Below are 19,968 nucleotides of genomic sequence, written 5' to 3' on the forward strand. Positions count from 1 at the left end.
ACATATCTTAATATATTACTAATTCAAATAGCCAGAATTTAGAAGTTAATTAACTGTTAATATGTATCAAATTTATGATATTTGCCAACAAGATTGATACACTCAATTTTATTTAGCGTAAATATATTTTTACATACAAACTATAATATATATATATATATATATAATAAGTTACTACTTATAGTTATTACAAATGATGGTTTATATATATTAGTTTTACAAATTTACAAAGTGTATGAAATCTTCTATCTGGTCTAGAAATGAATATTTTACTGATGGTCCAGATCCATAATGAGGAAATTAATTCTGAGTTCATTTTGTTACACCTCACCTAAGCTAATGATATCTTCTCTTGGCTAGCCTCACAGTCTTACAAGCTCACTTGTTCTGGCAAAGATATTTAATGTTCTTATAGAAATAATAACATCCAAAGTAATTCACTAAAGTTAAACAGTTTGTAATGTTCAAAATCTGTGGCATTCCTGATCAAATTATGTAGTTTTCCAGTTAATAGGTATTAATTACAGTAGTAGCTTCAAAGGCCTAGAGTACACTGACTGTAGCTGACCAATAATAATATTCTGTCTCTCATCTTGATAATTTTATATGGATCATGCAAGTTTGTAGAAATTTCAACAACGATTTTGTAAAACAAATATTGTTGATTCTCACTGCCAAGAATCCTCTACAAATTTCAAGAACAGGTGAGATTTGTGCAATGCACAGACAAGAATGTATGTCACATGCAAAAAAAGAAAACAAGCATAAGTCCTAAAATAAATATATAATGATAAATCCATTACAAAACAGGTACCTATGTTGCCATGGTGAAGGAGAACACTTTCAGACTTCTTTTGGAGAAACCAATGAACAATTGCTACTCACTTGGTTCATAGACTGCAGCTCCTAGCATTGGTGTTAATTCAGCAATATTGTTGCAATAAATCAATGAACCTTCTTGTAAAAAGTATGGTAAAAACTCTTTCTCATGATTTCTGTACCAGTAAAATGATGTCCCTGGAGAAAGCAAGTTCTCAGCCTGAAGTCTGGAACCCCAAATCTCTGACCAAATTATTAAAGATCTCCCTTTTGTGAAAAGTTGTGGATCACCAGATGTTTCAGGTTGTAAACCAATCACTATCATAAATTGTATGAAGAGTATCTGGTGGAGTAGATACGGATACATCAGGTCCATGGCGGAGTAGATACAGGTATATTAGGTTCCTGAGCAACAGGTCTTACACCAGATTGATGGAGTGAGCACAGGTACATCAGGTTCCTGAGCAACAGGTCTTACACCAGATTGGTGGAATGAATTCAGGTTTCTGAGCAACAGGTCTTATAGCACACTGAAGGTTTGGATAAGAAATTTCCTTTCTATTTCAAGCATTGTAGCCTTGAATATTACGAGGTAAAATAGCAGTCATTCCCATGGTTTCTTGACTCATGGCAGAGTGCTATAATTCTAAAAGGCAAAGACTTTTGGTCCACTGTTTCAATTCTTTGATACAAACCTCGTGTGCAGCCCATGATTTGTCTTGTTTTAGTACAAAATACCTATAATATGCTTGTTTTGTTTTTTAACCACAAATATAACAGAATACGTTTGAGTAATTTACACAACCTATTCTTGTCATAGCAGCAAATAAATAATATTGAAAAGAAAAAAGTAATATTAAAGCATATGCCCAAACAAATACTATCCAGAAACAATACACTGTGTGGCCAGTTAACCGTTCATATACTAGTGGTGCATTTCTCATGGATTCTAGAATGACAGATAAGACTCTCATGTCACAATTGGTTTACAGCCAGTGGTTGTCAACATTTTAAGCATAACAATACGTCACCCATTTTCAATGAAAATTATTCAGTTTTGCCAAAGTACATGAGTAATTTTGTGAAAAGTCTGTAAATAATGGAAACAAATAGATATTTTTGGATTTGGAATTACTGCAGAAAATAGAAATTTCAAGAAAATAAAACCATCAAAAAAAAAGGTATTAGGTCCTTACATTCCAGTTCATAAGTGAAATGTGTATCACAACATACTCAATAATGAAATGAGATTAGAAATAAACTATTTTTAAGTAATTTTTAAACCAGTTTTTGCACTCTATGTGAATATTTGTTGTTCATAAGTGAAATGTGTATCACAACATACTCAAAAATGAAATGAGATTAGAAATAAACTGTACTCTTCAAAAAAGGAAACGCAAAGGGATATTTGTTTTATTTTAAAGAGAAATATATGTAATAACGTTACAAGCTCAGAGTATGTGATGTTACACGTGTTAAGGCACTGATTGCAGACCAAAATGACAATAAAAGTTGTGCACTTTGAAAACAAAGGAAAACATTGGATTTTTTGCCAAAATGCATTCGTGTCCAATAAACTTGTGTGAGAGATCTGCATGTTCTGCAAGTGCAACATGTGCAATATCCCTATAAAAGTGACGGGTTCTCGGTTTCCATAGCTCAGTGTTAAGCCACCGACACGCAATACAGTTACGCCAAGACTGACTGAAGCACAACGCAACAACGCCATTGGTCGCTTGGAAGCAGGCGAATCTCGATCAGATGTTGCCAGAGCTGTGAATGTCCACCCAAGCACCATCACAAGGCTATTGAATTGTCACCAACAACATATATCAACTCGTGACCGTCCACGATCTGGCAGACCTCGTGTGACCACGCCCGCACAAGATCGCTACATCCAGTTACGTCACCTTCGGGATAGGACCACCACTGCGACGTCTACTGCCTCAACCATACCAGGGCTGCGTAGGATTTCCGATCAGACCATACGCAACCATCTACGAGATGCAGGAATCCGACCTCGACGTCCAGTCAGAGGAATCATCCTCACCCAGCAACATCATCAAACATGGCTGCAGCGAACTCGGGCACATTGGGTATGGCCTCATCGACGATGGAGGCATGTTTGGTTCAGCGATGAATCACGTTTTATGCTTCATAGGCAGGATGGAAGGACCCTGTTTACCGTCGCTGAGGTGAACGTTTTGCAGCAAACTGTGTGCAGGATATTGACAGATATGGTTGTGGCAGCATCATGATGTGGGCTGCCATCGCCTACAATGCCAGAACAGACCTTTCGCACATTTGAGGGAATCTTACGGCTCAACGATACGTCGACAAGATTCTTAGGCCCCATGTGCAACCCATCATGGTGAACGTCAACGACGTTTTTCAACATGACAATGCCCGTCCTCACACAGCCTGACTCACCACTGTCTTCTTGAGACACCACAACATCAACGTTCTTCCCTGGCCCTCCAGATCACCAGATTTAAACCCCATCGAACATCTTTAGGACGAGTTGGACCGACGTCTGCGATGGCGACAACCTCAACCGCAGACTCTACCTCAGCTTGCAGCAGCTTTGCAGGCTGAATGGACAGCCATTCCACAGGATGTGATTCATCATCTCATTGCTTCCATGGGCAGGAGATACCAAGCAGTTATTGATGCTCACGGGGGGCATACTCGTTATTGACGTTGAGTGACGTTAAACTTCAACTAGTAAGCGTGGACTTCGCCTTTGCAGACTTTGGATGTTCAGCAGTGAATGTGCAAAGTTTCACACGTCATACAGAACTACCCAGAATAAACTTGTTAACAATTTGTCTCAAATTTTGCCTTTTGCATTTCTTTTTTTGAAGAGTATATTTTTAAGTAATTTTTAAACCAGTTTTTGCACTCTATGAGCATTAGTGAATGTTTATTGTTCTGGAACATTTTCAGCATTAACATACAAAATGCTGAGAACAGTTTAACTAAGATAAAGACAAACTTGGTCTGCTAAAACTAGTTGTCTCTTTTTGTATGTTGTTAAGTATTAGTGCATTTGTATGATGGTGTGTTACCACTGTTTTTATGAATATTAATTTGCCAATAAGACATTAAATATTCTAGTTACATAACCACATGACAGCAAATATTAGTTTACCAATAAGATCTTAATTATTGTAGTTATATAACCACAACATAAAATATTAACTTACCAATAAAACGTTTGATATTTCAGTTATATAACCACATGACAGAAAATATTAAGTTACCAATAAGACATTAAATATTCTAGTTATATAACCACATCACAGAAAATATTATCTTACCAATAAGGGGTTAAATATTCTAGTTATATAGTCATGTGACAAAAAATATTAACCTACCAATAAGAGGTTAAATATTCTAGTTACATAATCACATGACAGAAAATATTAATTTACCAATAAGAAGTTAACTATTATAGTTATATAACCACATGACAGAAAATATTAACTTACCAATAAGATGTTAAATACACTGCACAACAAAGTTTTTGCTTCTTGAACACTGTTGTGTGTTCCTTATAGATTATCACATCCAAATTTGCCCATCATGTACCGTTTCATCGAAATCGTCAGTTTTGTCATGTTTTTTTCTAATATCTGTGTCCAAAAATTTTTGTTTCTGTAAGAGACCTATGAACAATGTTTTGTGCAGTCTGGGCATGTCTAGGCATGAAATCAGGCCACGTTGGAAGCTATTCTATGGAAGTATGCAGCCCAGACATGCCTGGGCAGGCTGGAGCCAGCTTGACACTGTCTCAGCAGGCTATAAAAATGGCTTGCATACACAGATGCTGCTCATTGCATTAATATAGACCTTATAGTGGTTACGTATTGTTTCAGAATATAGCTTTGCCTCAGTATCACTGTAACAAGTAAGCTGGACGTTATAGATGTTTTACAGGACGATTGGTGTCGGTCAATATGTCTTGTCAATGTCGTAACAGCCATGATACATTCTGCTACATTTGTGGTGAGTATACGCTTGTTCATCAGAGACGCTGAATGACTGCTCTTGTGAAGAAAGCATATCATCTGTACTTCGAATATAAAATTGATAATAAAGACCAGGAATGGGCACCTCACATTTATTGTGCGACCTGTGCTGTCTGTCTGAGAGCTTGGCTCAGAGGCATTCAAAAGACAATGCCATTTGCTGTCCTGATGATATGGTGACAACAGAAAGACCATGTGACATACTGTTACTTCTGTTTAACTAATGTGTGTGATTTCTCTGCCAAAAACAAGAAGCCAATTGAATACCCTAATCTGCCTTCAGCAATGAGACACATGCTGCATGACGACAGTCTTCCAATTCTGAAACCACCAGAGGAATGGACCTTAGACGAACCAGATAAAGAAACTGCGATGCAGGGAACTGGCAGTGACATTGATCTGGATTTTGAGCCCTGCTCCTCAGGCGATCCACATCTCATAACACAGTCAGAATAAAACGATCTGGTCAGATATTTGGGTCTCTCAAAAGCAAAAGCCGAATTGCTGGTTCGAGACTGCAGGAATGGTGTTTGCTGTCACCAGGTATGAAAATTTCTGTTTTTCGAAGCCATCAAGATGATATAACCAAATTCTTTGCACAAGTTGACAATCTCTGTTTTTGTGTTGACATCAAAGGATTGTTCTCTGCTTTGGGTTGTGACCATGACTCACAAGAGTGGCATCTCTTTCTTGATTCATCAATGTTAAGCCTCAAAGCTATTCTGTTACACAATGACAATGTTTAACCTCCAATACCTGTTGGCTATGCAGCACACATATAAGAAACCTACGAGAACATGGAAATGTTGCTGAAGCACATCCAGTACAGCAAGTACAACTGGAATATCTGTGAAGATCTGAAAGTTGTTGGTCTGTTATTAGGACTGCAGCTCAGCTATACAAAGTACTGTTGTTTCATCTGTGAATGGGACAGCCGTGCCAAAGAGTCACATTATTCTAGACAGAGCTGGTCACTCTGTAAAACGTTAGTTCCAGGACAGAAAAATGTGGTGCGTAAACCAGTTGTCAACCCGTCAAAGATTTTTTGCCTCCTCTTCACATAAAATTGGGACTTATGAAGAGTTTCATGAAAGCAATGAACAAAGAAGGTAAAGGTTTTCATTATTTAAGACAGATGTTCCCAAGAAAAACTGAGGCCAAGATCAAAAAGGGCATTTTTGTTGGCCCTCAGATTAGACATGTTATGAGTGATCAGCAGTTCGAAGATCTGTTAGTTGGGCCAGAAAAGATTGCCTGGAAAGCCTTCAAAGACGTTGTTGACAATTTTCTTGATAATTACAGAACCCCACATTACATTCACCTGGTAGACAAACTTCTCAAAGCATACAAAACAATAAAGTGCAACATGACACTCAAGATTCATTTCCTCCACTCGCACTTGGACTTCTTCCCTGCAAATCTCAGTGCTGTCAGTGACAAACACGGTGAAAGGTTTCACCAGGACATTGCTACAATGGAAAAATGATATCAGGGCAATTGGAATCCATCAATGCTTGCTAACTACTGTTGGACACTGCAACATGATGAAACCGGACATTGAATACAAACGGAAATCAGGAGCAAAATACTTTTAATTATGTTGAACTTAGAAACATAAATGCAGTTAAACACGTTATTGCCGGTAAACAGTTAACTGTCTATTTCTCAGAGATCCTACTTGATGAAGCAAAACCAAAACTATATATGTGCATACCCACCAGGTACCTGTGACAATCAGAAAAAACTTTTCAAAATTGTTGTGTAGTGATACTCTAGTTATATAACTGCATGGACAAAAATATTAACTGACCAATAAGACACATTAAATATTCTAGTTTTATAATCACATGACAGAAAAATTAACTTACCAATAAGAAAGCTTTGGAGTCTTGTTTAACTTTGTGTTTGTCCATATACTTAACCAGTGAACAGCTAGAATATCTAAAGAAAAAAGTGTTTCCTGGAACACTTAAATTCATGGTTCTTCTAGAAAAACAATCTTTTTAAATTAATGCCTCACACTCTATAGTATTACTAAGTATTAGTTAAGTTATATATTATACTAGTTGCATAAACTGTATTAATCTGAAACCCTTACAATAATAAGCTAATCATTGAACACATTTAATATAACATATAAGGCAATATAATACAATTCTAAAGAAAACCTTAACACAGTAGGAAACTTAGACTGCTTTAAAATTATTTACTCCTTCAGAAATTATTCTACTGATTAGTAACATCTCTCTTAACAAGAATTGTTAACTACACTGTATTAAATATACTTTTAATGAAACAAGTTTTGAAACTTACTGTGATTTTTTGAAATCTTTTAACAGAGTTCCGTGTTCTGGCATTTTCTTTATATCCTCCCATTCTTTTTCTTGAAAACACATAAAAGTTACTTTAAAACAAATTTTAATTTTTAAGTATAATGATGTGATTTCCTGTATATTTTCTAGTTCTTTTCCAATAGAGATTGTCTATAACAAATTCTATTTAGAATAAGTTCAAGACATTTCTACAAACTCAAACCCTGAAAAACCTAAATATAGAAAATCATCACCCACTCTGTTCTGAAATATTGAAAAGTATGTAATAAATTTTGACAATATATTACAGAACAAATCTTGAGGAAACCCCATGACACTGAGCAACATAGTACAGAACAAATCTTGAGGAAACCCCATGACACTGAGCAACATAGTACAGAACAAACCTTGAGGAAATCCCATGACACTGAATATTCTATCAAGTTGATCATGATGATATGGATTACTAGTTTTGATATCTTCTTGTCGACAGTGAAATATTGGTTCAGAAGTCAGAAGTTCAGCAAATATACAACCTATAGCCCATATATCTGAGAAAAAAGTTCCATATTACTAACAGGCTAAAAAGTATGAGAAGTATAGATTTCAAATATTAAAAGAAAGTTGCTGTATCTGTCATGATGTTATTACTATTTTTACAATAAAGCAACTAATAACATCATGCATAATGATGTCACTAATAAAAGTTTCTGAATAACCATTATTTTGAAGCAATTTTTGTTTATTAAAACTTAAAAAACATTTATACAATTATAAGATTAAAGTGGTAAATATTTAAAACTTACTAATTATAATCTTCTCCTAAAGAATAAGACACACAGAAATATTATAAATTGAAATCTACTAAAACAAGCAAAACTCTTTCAATCATTTTCACAGTAAATGTTATTACTTTCTAATAACCAGACACAGACATAAAAACCACCAGTTAGTTGTTTTAAAGTCATTAAAATGTTTAACTGAGGAATTTATACCTGAATACAACAAACTATAGTAATAAACTGACACAAGTAAAAACAATTATCCAATATCTAATTATGTATGTAAAGTACAACAACTTAACTGCAAAAAAAGATGCATACAGAATTCTATACATAATAATATACATCAAGAATAACAATATCTAATTATGTATGTAAAGTACAACAACTTAACTGCAAAAAAAGATGCATACAGAATTATATACATAATAATAATATACATCAAGAATAACAACTCACAATGAAAGATACAACATCTACACAATGATGAAATAAATTACAATAATATACATCAAGAATAACATCTAACAATGAAAGGTATATCATCTACACAATGATGAAATAATTTATAACATACATCAAGAATAACATCTCACAATGAAAGGTATATCTACACAATAATGAAATAAATTATAATAATATACAGTTACAAACAGAAAGTGTTTGTATCCCTGCATCATGGGTAGTTTTTTCCTCATACCTTAAAAAGTATCAAGATTAGTATAATGAAAGTGTAGTATATTATACATATCATATTAACTCACATCTACATACATTTTTATGCAAATTGAACAACAAATAAACTGTTTATAAACAAATAACCAAACATAGGAGGGGCAGAAAGTGTTTGTACGTTTACTTTAATGGTCAGTTGTGTAGCCTTTCAGGTGAATTACTTGGCGCAATCTCTCCTCACAGCCCTCCATAATCGTTTGACAGTACTCGACTGGTATTTTCTTCCATTTTTCTTTACAGAAGGCCTCCAACTCTTGCACGTTTTTTGGATGACGCTGATGAACCCTGGTCTTCAACTCATGCCAAACGTTTTCAATTAGGTTGAGATTGGGTGACTGTGATGGCCACTCCAGAACACTTATATGGTTCCTTTGCAACCAGGATTGCACATATTTCGATGTGTGCTTTGGGTCATTGTCGTGCTGGAAGACCCAACGACACCCAAGCTACAAGTTCCGAGCATCATTCTTGATAAAAATGCCCAATATATCAACGTTCTCTTCTTTTTTCATGATTCCGTTGACACGATGAAGGCTGCCTACACCAGAAGAGCTGAAGGAACCCCATAGCATGATCAAGCCACCTCCATGTTTAACTGTAGGGAAGGTGTTCTTTGGAATATTTTGTTCCCTCTTCTTACGTAAAAGTATGGCGAACATCATTGTGGCCGAAAATCTCGATTTTAGTCTCGTCTCACCAAAAAATACTCTTCCAATAGGTAAAGAGTTTATCTACATGCTTTCTTGCATACCTCAATTGTGCTTCTAAATGAACAGGCTTTTAATATGGAGTTCTACGAGGACGGCATGCTTTGAACCCAGAAATGCGTAACATGTTCAGTAAGTGTAGAGGTGCTTACTTTAACCCCAGTTTCTTTACCAGTTTCTACATGTCACTAAGTGTTAAGCAAGGGTTCCTACTAACTTCTCTGAGAACCTTCCTCTTGGTTCTCTCTGTAATTTTGGTGGGGCATCCAGAACGAGGGAGGTAAGTAGATGATCCTGTAAGTTTAAACTTGGCAATTATGCTTTGAACAGTAGATTTCGGCACATTAAGTTGTGTAGCCATACCGGAAACAGACACACGAAACTTGTATTCTACAATAATTCTGTGTTTTTTTTTAATCACTGGACAGTTGTTTTATATTCGTCATGATGACCAAGCGGATAACGACGAGACGGCGTTAAATTGCCGGAAGCATATTTTTTGCTGGCTAAATTCCAATAATTATGAACCCAGTGTCTAGTTCTGGAATGGTATAATGTAGTTTATTCATCAAACTAAACAAAATTTTTATGGGAATATCGGTTTTTTCACACGTTCTGAACTGTACAAACACTTTCTGCTCCTCCTATTTTTGGTTATTTGTTCATAAACAGTTTATTTGTTGTTTAATTTACATAAAACTTTATGTAGATGTGTGTTAGTATAATATTTATAATATATTATACTTCTATTAGCCTACTCATGATACTTTTTACGTTATGAGCAAAAATCACTTGGGACGCAGGGGTACGAACACTTTCTATCATAACTGTACATCAAGAATAACATCTCACAATGAAAGATATATCATCTACATGATGATGAAATAAATTATAATAATATACATCAAGAATAACATCTCACAATTAAAGATATATCATCTGCATGATGATGAAATAAATTATAATAATATACATCAAGAATAACATCTAACAATGAAAGGTATATCATCTACACAATGATGAAATAATTTATAACATACATCAAGAATAACATCTCACAATGAAAGGTATATCTACACAATAATGAAATAAATTATAATAATATACAGTTACAAACAGAAAGTGTTTGTACCCCTGCATCATGGGTAGTTTTTTCCTCATACCTTAAAAAGTATCAAGATTAGTATAATGAAAGTGTAGTATATTATACATATCATATTAACTCACATCTACATACATTTTTATGCAAATTGAACAACAAATAAACTGTTTATAAACAAATAACCAAACATAGGAGGGGCAGAAAGTGTTTGTACGTTTACTTTAATGGTCAGTTGTGTAGCCTTTCAGGTGAATTACTTGGCGCAATCTCTCCTCACAGCCCTCCATAATCGTTTGACAGTACTCGACTGGTATTTTCTTCCATTTTTCTTTACAGAAGGCCTCCAACTCTTGCACGTTTTTTGGATGACGCTGATGAACCCTGGTCTTCAACTCATGCCAAACGTTTTCAATTAGGTTGAGATTGGGTGACTGTGATGGCCACTCCAGAACACTTATATGGTTCCTTTGCAACCAGGATTGCACATATTTCGATGTGTGCTTTGGGTCATTGTCGTGCTGGAAGACCCAACGACACCCAAGCTACAAGTTCCGAGCATCATTCTTGATAAAAATGCCCAATATATCAACGTTCTCTTCTTTTTTCATGATTCCGTTGACACGATGAAGGCTGCCTACACCAGAAGAGCTGAAGGAACCCCATAGCATGATCAAGCCACCTCCATGTTTAACTGTAGGGAAGGTGTTCTTTGGAAGATTTTGTTCCCTCTTCTTACGTAAAAGTATGGCAAACATCATTGTGGCCGAAAATCTCGATTTTAGTCTCGTCTCACCAAAAAATACTCTTCCAATAGGTAAAGAGTTTATCTACATGCTTTCTTGCATACCTCAATTGTGCTTCTAAATGAACAGGCTTTTAATATGGAGTTCTACGAGGACGGCATGCTTTGAACCCAGAAATGCGTAACATGTTCGTAAGTGTAGAGGTGCTTACTTTAACCCCAGTTTCTTTACCAGTTTCTACATGTCACTAAGTGTTAAGCAAGGGTTCCTACTAACTTCTCTGAGAACCTTCCTATTGGTTCTCTCTGTAATTTTGGTGGGGCATCCAGAACGAGGGAGGTAAGTAGATGATCCTGTAAGTTTAAACTTGGCAATTATGCTTTGAACAGTAGATTTCGGCACATTAAGTTGTGTAGCCATACCGGAAACAGACACACGAAACTTGTATTCTACAATAATTCTGTGTTTTTTTTTTAATCACTGGACAGTTGTTTTATATTCGTCATGATGACCAAGCGGATAACGACGGAGACGGCGTTAAATTGCCGGAAGCATATTTTTTGCTGGCTAAATTCCAATAATTATGAACCCAGTGTCTAGTTCTGGAATGGTATAATGTAGTTTATTCATCAAACTAAACAAAATTTTTATGGGAATATCGGTTTTTTCACACGTTCTGAACTGTACAAACACTTTCTGCTCCTCCTATTTTTGGTTATTTGTTCATAAACAGTTTATTTGTTGTTTAATTTACATAAAACTTTATGTAGATGTGTGTTAGTATAATATTTATAATATATTATACTTCTATTAGCCTACTCATGATACTTTTTACGTTATGAGCAAAAATCACTTGGGACGCAGGGGTACGAACACTTTCTATCATAACTGTACATCAAGAATAACATCTCACAATGAAAGATATATCATCTACATGATGATGAAATAAATTATAATAATATACATCAAGAATAACATCTCACAATTAAAGATATGTCATCTGCATGATGATGAAATAAATTATAATAATATACATCAAGAATAACTTCTAACAATAAAAGGTATATCATCTACACAATGAAAAGAATATCATCTACACAATGATGAAATAAATTATAATAATATACATCGAGAAAAACATCTCACAATGAAAGGTATATCATTTACACAATGAGAAAATAAATTATAATAATATACATCAAGAATTATATTTCAAAAAATTAATACAAGTATATCTAGATACTGCCATTGAACCATTTCATGTGTTTATTTGTGTTACAGACAAATCTTTAATTTTCCTCAACCTTTACTGAATACTCATTTTTTATAGAAGTTTGACTGATGGAAGTGCATTCGTATTATTAATTAAACATCATAACTTTTAATTAATGTTTAATAAACCTTTACCTATTGCTAACTTAAGACAGATTAATAGATCTTTACCTATTGCTTTGGTGTAATGCCTTGCTCCAAGCAGAAGTTCAGGAGCTCTATACCAGAATGTCACGACAACAGGATCAAGATCGGCAAGAGGTTTCAGGGGAGAATTGAATAGCCTAGCAAATCCCATATCGGCTGTGAAAAGATTCATTAACAGCTTATCAGAAATTAATTAACAATAATAAGAATGAGATATAATGATAATATAAACACCAAATCACGATAAAGGAAAAAGACCTACAGAAACATTTCAACACTACCCATTAAATCAGTTCCTACACAAGCTTTCAAATACACTCATTAAACATTTCCTACAGGAGCCTTTGAAACACACTATTTATTTAGCAGTTCCTACACCGGCTTTCAAACTCACTAAGTTTGAAACTCACTAAGGTCCTGGTGTAGGACCAGCTTTCAAACACATAATCATTGAGCAGTTCCTACACCAGCTTTCAAACACACTAGTCGTCTAACAGTTCCTACACCAGCTTTCAAACACACTAGTCGTTTTCTACACCAACTTTCAAAACACACTAGTCGCTTAACAGTTCCTACACCAACTTTCAAACACACTAGTCGTAAACAGTTCTTACACCAGCTTTCAAACACACTAGTCGTAAACAGTTCTTACACCAGCTTTCAAACACACTAGTCGTTAAACAGTTCTTACACCAGCTTTCAAACACACTAGTCGTTAAACAGTTCCTACACCAGCTTTCAAACACACTAGTCGTTAAACAGTTTCAAACACCAGCTTTCAAACACACTAGCTTTCAAACACACTAGTCGTTAAACAGTTCCTACACCAGCTTTCAAACACACTAGTCGTTAAACAGTTCCTACACCAGCTTTCAAACACACTAGTCGTTAAACAGTTCCTACACCAGCTTTCAAACACACTAGTCGTTAAACAGTTCCTACACCAGCTTTCAAACACATAGTCATTGAGCAGTTCCTACACCAGCTTTCAAACACACTAGTCGTTTAACAGTTCCTACACCAGCTTTCAAACACACTAGTCGTTTAACAGTTCCTACACCAGCTTTCAAACATACTAGTCGTTTAACAGTTCAGCTTTCAAACACACCAGCCTTTCAAACACACTAGTCATTTAACAGTTCAAACACACTACACCAGCTTTCAAACACACTAGTCATTTAACAGTTCCTACACCAGCCTTCAAACACACTAGTCGTTTAACCAGTTCAAACACACCTAAACACCAGCTTTCAAACACACTAACAGTCAAACACACTAGTCGTTAAACAGTTCCTACACCAGCTTTCAAACACACTAGTCGTTTAACAGTTCCTACACCAGCCTTCAAACACACTAGTCGTTTAACAGTTCCTACACCAGCCTTCAAACACACTAGTCGTTTAACAGTTCCTACACTACACTTCCTTTACTTCACAAGTCACAAGGTTTTATACAGTTACATTAAGTAATTGAAATACTTTCTTTTATTTATATTATACCATATAATATACCATAAATTGTAGATAATAATTCATACTTTTAAGATATTATACCAATTAGTATATCATAAATTATAGATAACAATCCATACTTTAAGATAATGTACCAATTAGTATACCATAAATCACGGATAATAATCCATACTTTAAAATAATGTACCAATTATTGTACCAACAATTATAGATAATAATCCATACTTTAAGATAAGGTACCAATTATTGTACCAACAATTATAGATAATAATCCATACTTTAAGATAATGTACCAATTATAGTACCAACAATCATAGATAATAATCCATACTTTAAGATAATGTACCAATTATTGTACCAACAATCATAGATAATAATCCATACTTTAAGATAATGTACCAATTATTGTACCAACAATCATAGATAATAATCCATACTTTAAGATAATATACCAATTAGTATACCATAAATCACAGATAATAATCCATACTTTACAAGCATATAAGTATTAAGTTCTTAATTTCATAAAGCAATATTTTTTAAAATCCTAAAATTCCCTTATTGTGAGAAATGTGATATATTTTCTTTATGAATCCATCTATTTTTTTCACAACCATTCCAGTAACTACAAAATTTAATGTAAATTACTCACTATAAAACTGTCATTGCTCAGACAATCCATAATTTTATAGGAGTCAAACTTTTTTGGTTACAAAACAGAATATGAGACTCCTCACACTACATACACCTGTCACATCCTCTCTTTCAAGATAAACAGTTCTCTCTTACTCTTAAAACTATATTATGTATAACCAAGATTTTCATCTATCAAATGATGTATTATATTACACTGTTTAATGAGCAGTGAGAAAGCCAGAGAAACTGTGATAGTTAGGGAAGATTGTCTGCTTTTTGTATGTTATTATTTTATGTTCTTTGGTGTATTAATTAATAAAGTAAAAATTTATTTAGTGCATTACTACCATTAGTAAAAATAAAATAGGGTTAAGTGTAATGAACATTTTACAGCAAAAAAACACAAGTAAGTACTTTGTTTCTTGCTTTTCATCTTTATTCTTTATTTTCTATTATAAAAATAACAAATTTGAAAAAGGATCTCTTCAGGCTAGTTAAGACTATATGAGGTAAAATAAATAATAATAAAATGATTTCACATGAGCAGCTCCAAGTAGCCCATAGGTAATGTCATTTGATAGGGTTATGCAAGTTATACTTTATCCAAATGATTGACAATTTTTAATACTGCAAACTTTTATTTTCTTTTTTTGGTGGTTACAAGGTCGATTGAATTGATTGACCTTGTATAGAGTTAGAGTAGAAAAAATAACAAACAAAATATAAAGTTTTATTGAAAACAAGCAACTGAAATGTGTAAATAAAATTTAAGATTTTTCAGATGAAGAAAAGTATTTTTAGTGTTAACATAAAAACCATTTTGCAAACACACACACAAGTCAAAAAATACTCATTATATAGAGGGACAAATATTTATTATTTTTTCACTCCAGACTAAAAAGCATCTCCTCCCTCTTCAAAATGCATGCATATCAGCAACTTTTACATACTCTATGTAATACATAGTTCTTTCACAAACATAGTCCAACATAGTCTAACAATATGTATCACTAATTTATAAAACTATAAGTATACCAATTTTCACTCTTCCTCTTTCAGGACCTTCACCCATTACTAGAATGTTTGCTGGTTTCTGAAAATAACAACATGTAAGTATCAAAACATTCAGATACCACAAAACATGAGATAACCCATTACACACATAAATATTAGCCTAAAATTAAAATTTACTATACAGTGCATATATATATATATATATATATATATATGTTTGTTGGTAAACAGTGAAGATATTCATTATTTTGATAAAAACATGTCTGTGGGAATATTAGTTGATTGCACTGGCAAGTGTACTGAGAATACCTACCTGGTCTTATGAAGACTCTATTGGCATACTACAGTGGAGCGCCATTAAGCCACGGTATTTGGGGGGTCAACCTGCTTAACCATGGCTTAAGTGGTCCGCGGCTTAAACCTTTGTGACTGAAAAGCCGAAGTCGCCAACAGCTCAGAAACTGAAGTGATTTCTATTGGGTTTGTGGCCAATATTTATACAATTTCCATAAAAATATCGAATTATCGAATTAAAAATAATACTTTAATTATTGATCACTTCTTTCACGGATTTATCGCAGATTAACTTTAATGTATGGAGAGGTGTGATTCGGTAACAATGGCGGCCTCCATAAAACTGACATAGAGAGCGGATAAGGTAGATTAACAGTCGATTTCTATTGTAATATATTTTATTTATTTCCAAAATTAAAGCAAATCCTTTTTAAATATCCCCTTGAAGTTATAAAGCCACGATTTAATTCGTAAGCCGCATTTTTACACGTTCTTAAATTAGCGGTGAGCCGCGATAATCCTCGCTCACATTTGTCATGTCAGTGTCAACGACAAGGAGAGTGTGAGAAACTTTAAGAAGCCAGGTAGTAGATTTAATACATAAAAAATTTTGGGACAAGACTTGCTACAGCAGTTTAAGCGATTTCATGGTTTACTGGTCTGCGGCTTAATGGCACTCCACTGTAGTTGATTACACTGGCAAGTGTACTGAGAATACCTACCTGGTCTTATAAAGACTCTACTGGCATACTACTTGATTACACTGGCAAGTGTACTGAGAATACCTACCTGGTCTTATGAAGACTCTACTGGCATACTAGTTGATTACACTGGCAAGTGTACTGAGAATACCTACCTGGTCTTATGAAGACTCTACTGGCATACTAGTTGATTACACTGGCAAGTGTACTGAGAATACCTACCTGGTCTTATGAAGACTCTACTGGCATACTAGTTGATTACACTGGCAAATGTACTGAGAATACCTACCTGGTCTTATGAAGACTATTGGCATACTAGTTGATTACACTGGCAAGTGTACTGAGAATACCTACCTGGTCTTATGAAGACTATTGGCATACTAGTTGATTACACTGGCAAGTGTACTGAGAATACCTACCTGGTCTTATGAAGACTTTATTGGCATACTAGTTGATTATACTGGCAAGTGTTCTGAGAATACCTACCTGGTCTTATGAAGACTCTACTGGCATACTACTTGATTACACTGGCAAGTGTTCTGAGAATACCTACCTGGTCTTATGAAGACTCTATTGGCATACTACTTGATTACACTGGCAAGTGTACTGAGAATACCTATCTGGTCTTATGAAGACTCTACTGGCATACTACTTGATTACACTGGCAAGTGTACTGAGAATACCTACCTGGTCTTATGAAGACTCTACTGGCATACTACTTGATTACACTGGCAAGTGTACTGAGAATACCTATCTTGTCTTATGAAGACTCTACTGGCATACTACTTGATTACACTGGCAAGTGTACTGAGAATACCTACCTGGTCTTATGAAGACTCTATTGGCATACTAGTTGATTATACTGGCAAGTGTTCTGAGAATACCTACCTGGTCTTATGAAGACTCTACTGGCATACTACTTGATTACACTGGCAAGTGTACTGAGAATACCTACCTGGTCTTATAAAGACTTTACTGGCATACTAGTTGATTACACTGGCAAATATACTGAGAATACCTACCTGATCTTATGAAGACTCTATATTGACCACATTCAATAATTGCCATTATTTTCATAAGTTAAATTTAAAAGATATTTTGGTAACAGTTGTAGTCAAATGTACTATCTTTAAAACCTTTTAACAATCATATAATAATAATAACAACCATCTGAAGTTTGTTTGTTCAAGATGAATAAATGAAAATCCTTCGAGAAAATTATTAGATTTTCAGTGATGTCGAGAAACCCACTTGTTGAGAAATTTATATGCAAAAACGGCTCGTTTGGGTTGAGAAAATATGTAAAATATTGTAAAATATTTTCTCAACCCAAACGAGCCGTTTTTGCATATAAATATTAGATTTTCAGATTTATGTGTGATTTTTTCTCCTACTGTTTTAACATAGAGAACCAATCTTGAAATAACTCACCAAATCACGATGGAGTACCCAGTTAGCATGGAGATAATGAATCCCATCAAGGATTTGGAACAGAAGGGATTTTACCATTCCTCTTGGAGAAGCTACTGGCTTTTTATTGGCTTTTGCTGCTCGGTGAAACTTAATTATGTGCTTAACAAAAATATAAAAAAATATATCAGCAAAAAAATCTTATTTTAAGATTAACATGAATTTGTGATCAAAGCACGCCACCTACACAAATCAATTACCTTTAAACTTCATGCATTATAAGATGTATTTATGAAAATATTTTAAAATATGTTTATGTTCCACCATATGTTTTAATCCCATTGGAACAACATATATTAAACCAATCTTGGAATTATGAAACTTAACACTAAATCGCTACATTTATTAAGCATATCTTTACAAACTTTACCAGACTTGTAGTAAACACTACAAAATGTAAAAACCTATAAGTTTTATTTTACTATTTTCATTTTTCCTGTTGAGAACAGATGTACTTCTCTCCATATTACACTATTCATATTTCATTTGCTTAACTTCTAGAACCTCCAAAGTCAGTATCAAAAAGTGCTTTTGGTAAAACTTTATATCTTATCTCTTACAAGACATATTATCACTATAAACAATCTTATCCTCAATCAGATACATTCTAAGTCTTTTTTCATCAAGAGATAAAAACTTCAGACAATTTATCTTGTCCTTGTATGTCAAACTTCCCATCCCAAATATCATTCTAGCAATCCTTCTCTGAACCCTTTACAATTCAATATCTTTCTTCTAGTAAGAAGCCCAAGACTAAACACAATAGTCCAAATCTCAACTTACAAGTGACTTGTACAATGAAATAACTTCTTTATATTTGTACTCAATATTTCTGTAGAAAAAACTTAAAATCATATTTGCCCTACCACTAGCAACAGAACAGCACTTGGCTGGCTTTAAAGACTGACTGAACATTGCAACATAACACTTTTAACATCATTTCCATCATTGTTATAAATGATTAATGTCTAAAATAATCAACTAATTAAAATTATTGCTTTTACATATTTTAACAAATGAATAACTGAAAATATGAATGCATTAACTGTCAAACAAAGGAATAACTAAAGTTATGAATACATTAACTGTGAAACAAATAAATAACTGAAGTTATGAATATATTGACTGTCATGATTAAAAAAAGTGACTGATTGAAATTATTTGCTCCAATTATTCCAAGTAATCAAAACATTGTCACTGTGTTTGTTTACTGTTAAAACATAAAGCTACATAACTGTGGGTAGGAGAGGGTGATGCTTCAAGATTTGAGTCTCATGTTGGATTCTCATTGCTACTAAACTTGCTGTCTTTGTTATTTTCAGGTTACTATAGCTCTGTGTCACTGGCACTAACTTTAAACTGTTGACTGGAGAGATGACAATTGGGTGGTAACACCACCATCAGCTCTCTGGCTCCTTAAACATTAAATAAAGTGTATATATTATTGTATTATCTTTATAATTTGTAACTTTATTCTTTAGTATCCTATACACAGCTGAGGAACCAAACCTCCCTATTTTTTTTATAACAGTATTATTTAAAGTCACATAAACAAGTGCAGATATACAGAACATCTACAGCACTATGAATGTCTAATAAACCAGCAACACATCCTTCCATTACCACACGATATAAGAAACTATCAGGATTTTGTGTGATTGGCCTACTACTTAGTTCTGAGGTTTTCTGGTTATTTCCATCTTGTATAGCAAGAATAACACCTATTAAATC

The 19,968-nt window shown here is 34.1% G+C and overlaps 1 protein-coding gene across 5 annotated transcripts in view; it reads right to left on the reverse strand.

The window, feature by feature from the left end:
- Positions 1-19,968, reverse strand: part of LOC143250445 (cyclin-dependent kinase 8-like) — a 68,527-nt gene that overhangs the window by 33,857 nt on the left and 14,702 nt on the right. For all 5 annotated transcript variants that reach the window (XR_013028195.1, XR_013028194.1, XM_076500985.1 and 2 more), the window contains exons 5-10: positions 18,199-18,339; positions 15,794-15,851; positions 12,675-12,806; positions 7,570-7,713; positions 7,164-7,233; positions 6,719-6,791 (exon numbers count right to left, since the gene is read on the reverse strand). Coding sequence is in view for 3 of the 5 variants with exons in the window: in XM_076500985.1 (XP_076357100.1) it covers positions 6,719-6,791; positions 7,164-7,233; positions 7,570-7,713; positions 12,675-12,806; positions 15,794-15,851; positions 18,199-18,339 (618 nt within the window). In the remaining 2 variants the exon portion in view is untranslated. The remainder of the gene's footprint in view (positions 1-6,718; positions 6,792-7,163; positions 7,234-7,569; positions 7,714-12,674; positions 12,807-15,793; positions 15,852-18,198; positions 18,340-19,968) is intronic.

Source organism: Tachypleus tridentatus, chromosome 5, assembly GCF_004210375.1.
Source record: "Tachypleus tridentatus isolate NWPU-2018 chromosome 5, ASM421037v1, whole genome shotgun sequence".
Classification (NCBI taxonomy): domain Eukaryota; kingdom Metazoa; phylum Arthropoda; class Merostomata; order Xiphosura; family Limulidae; genus Tachypleus; species Tachypleus tridentatus.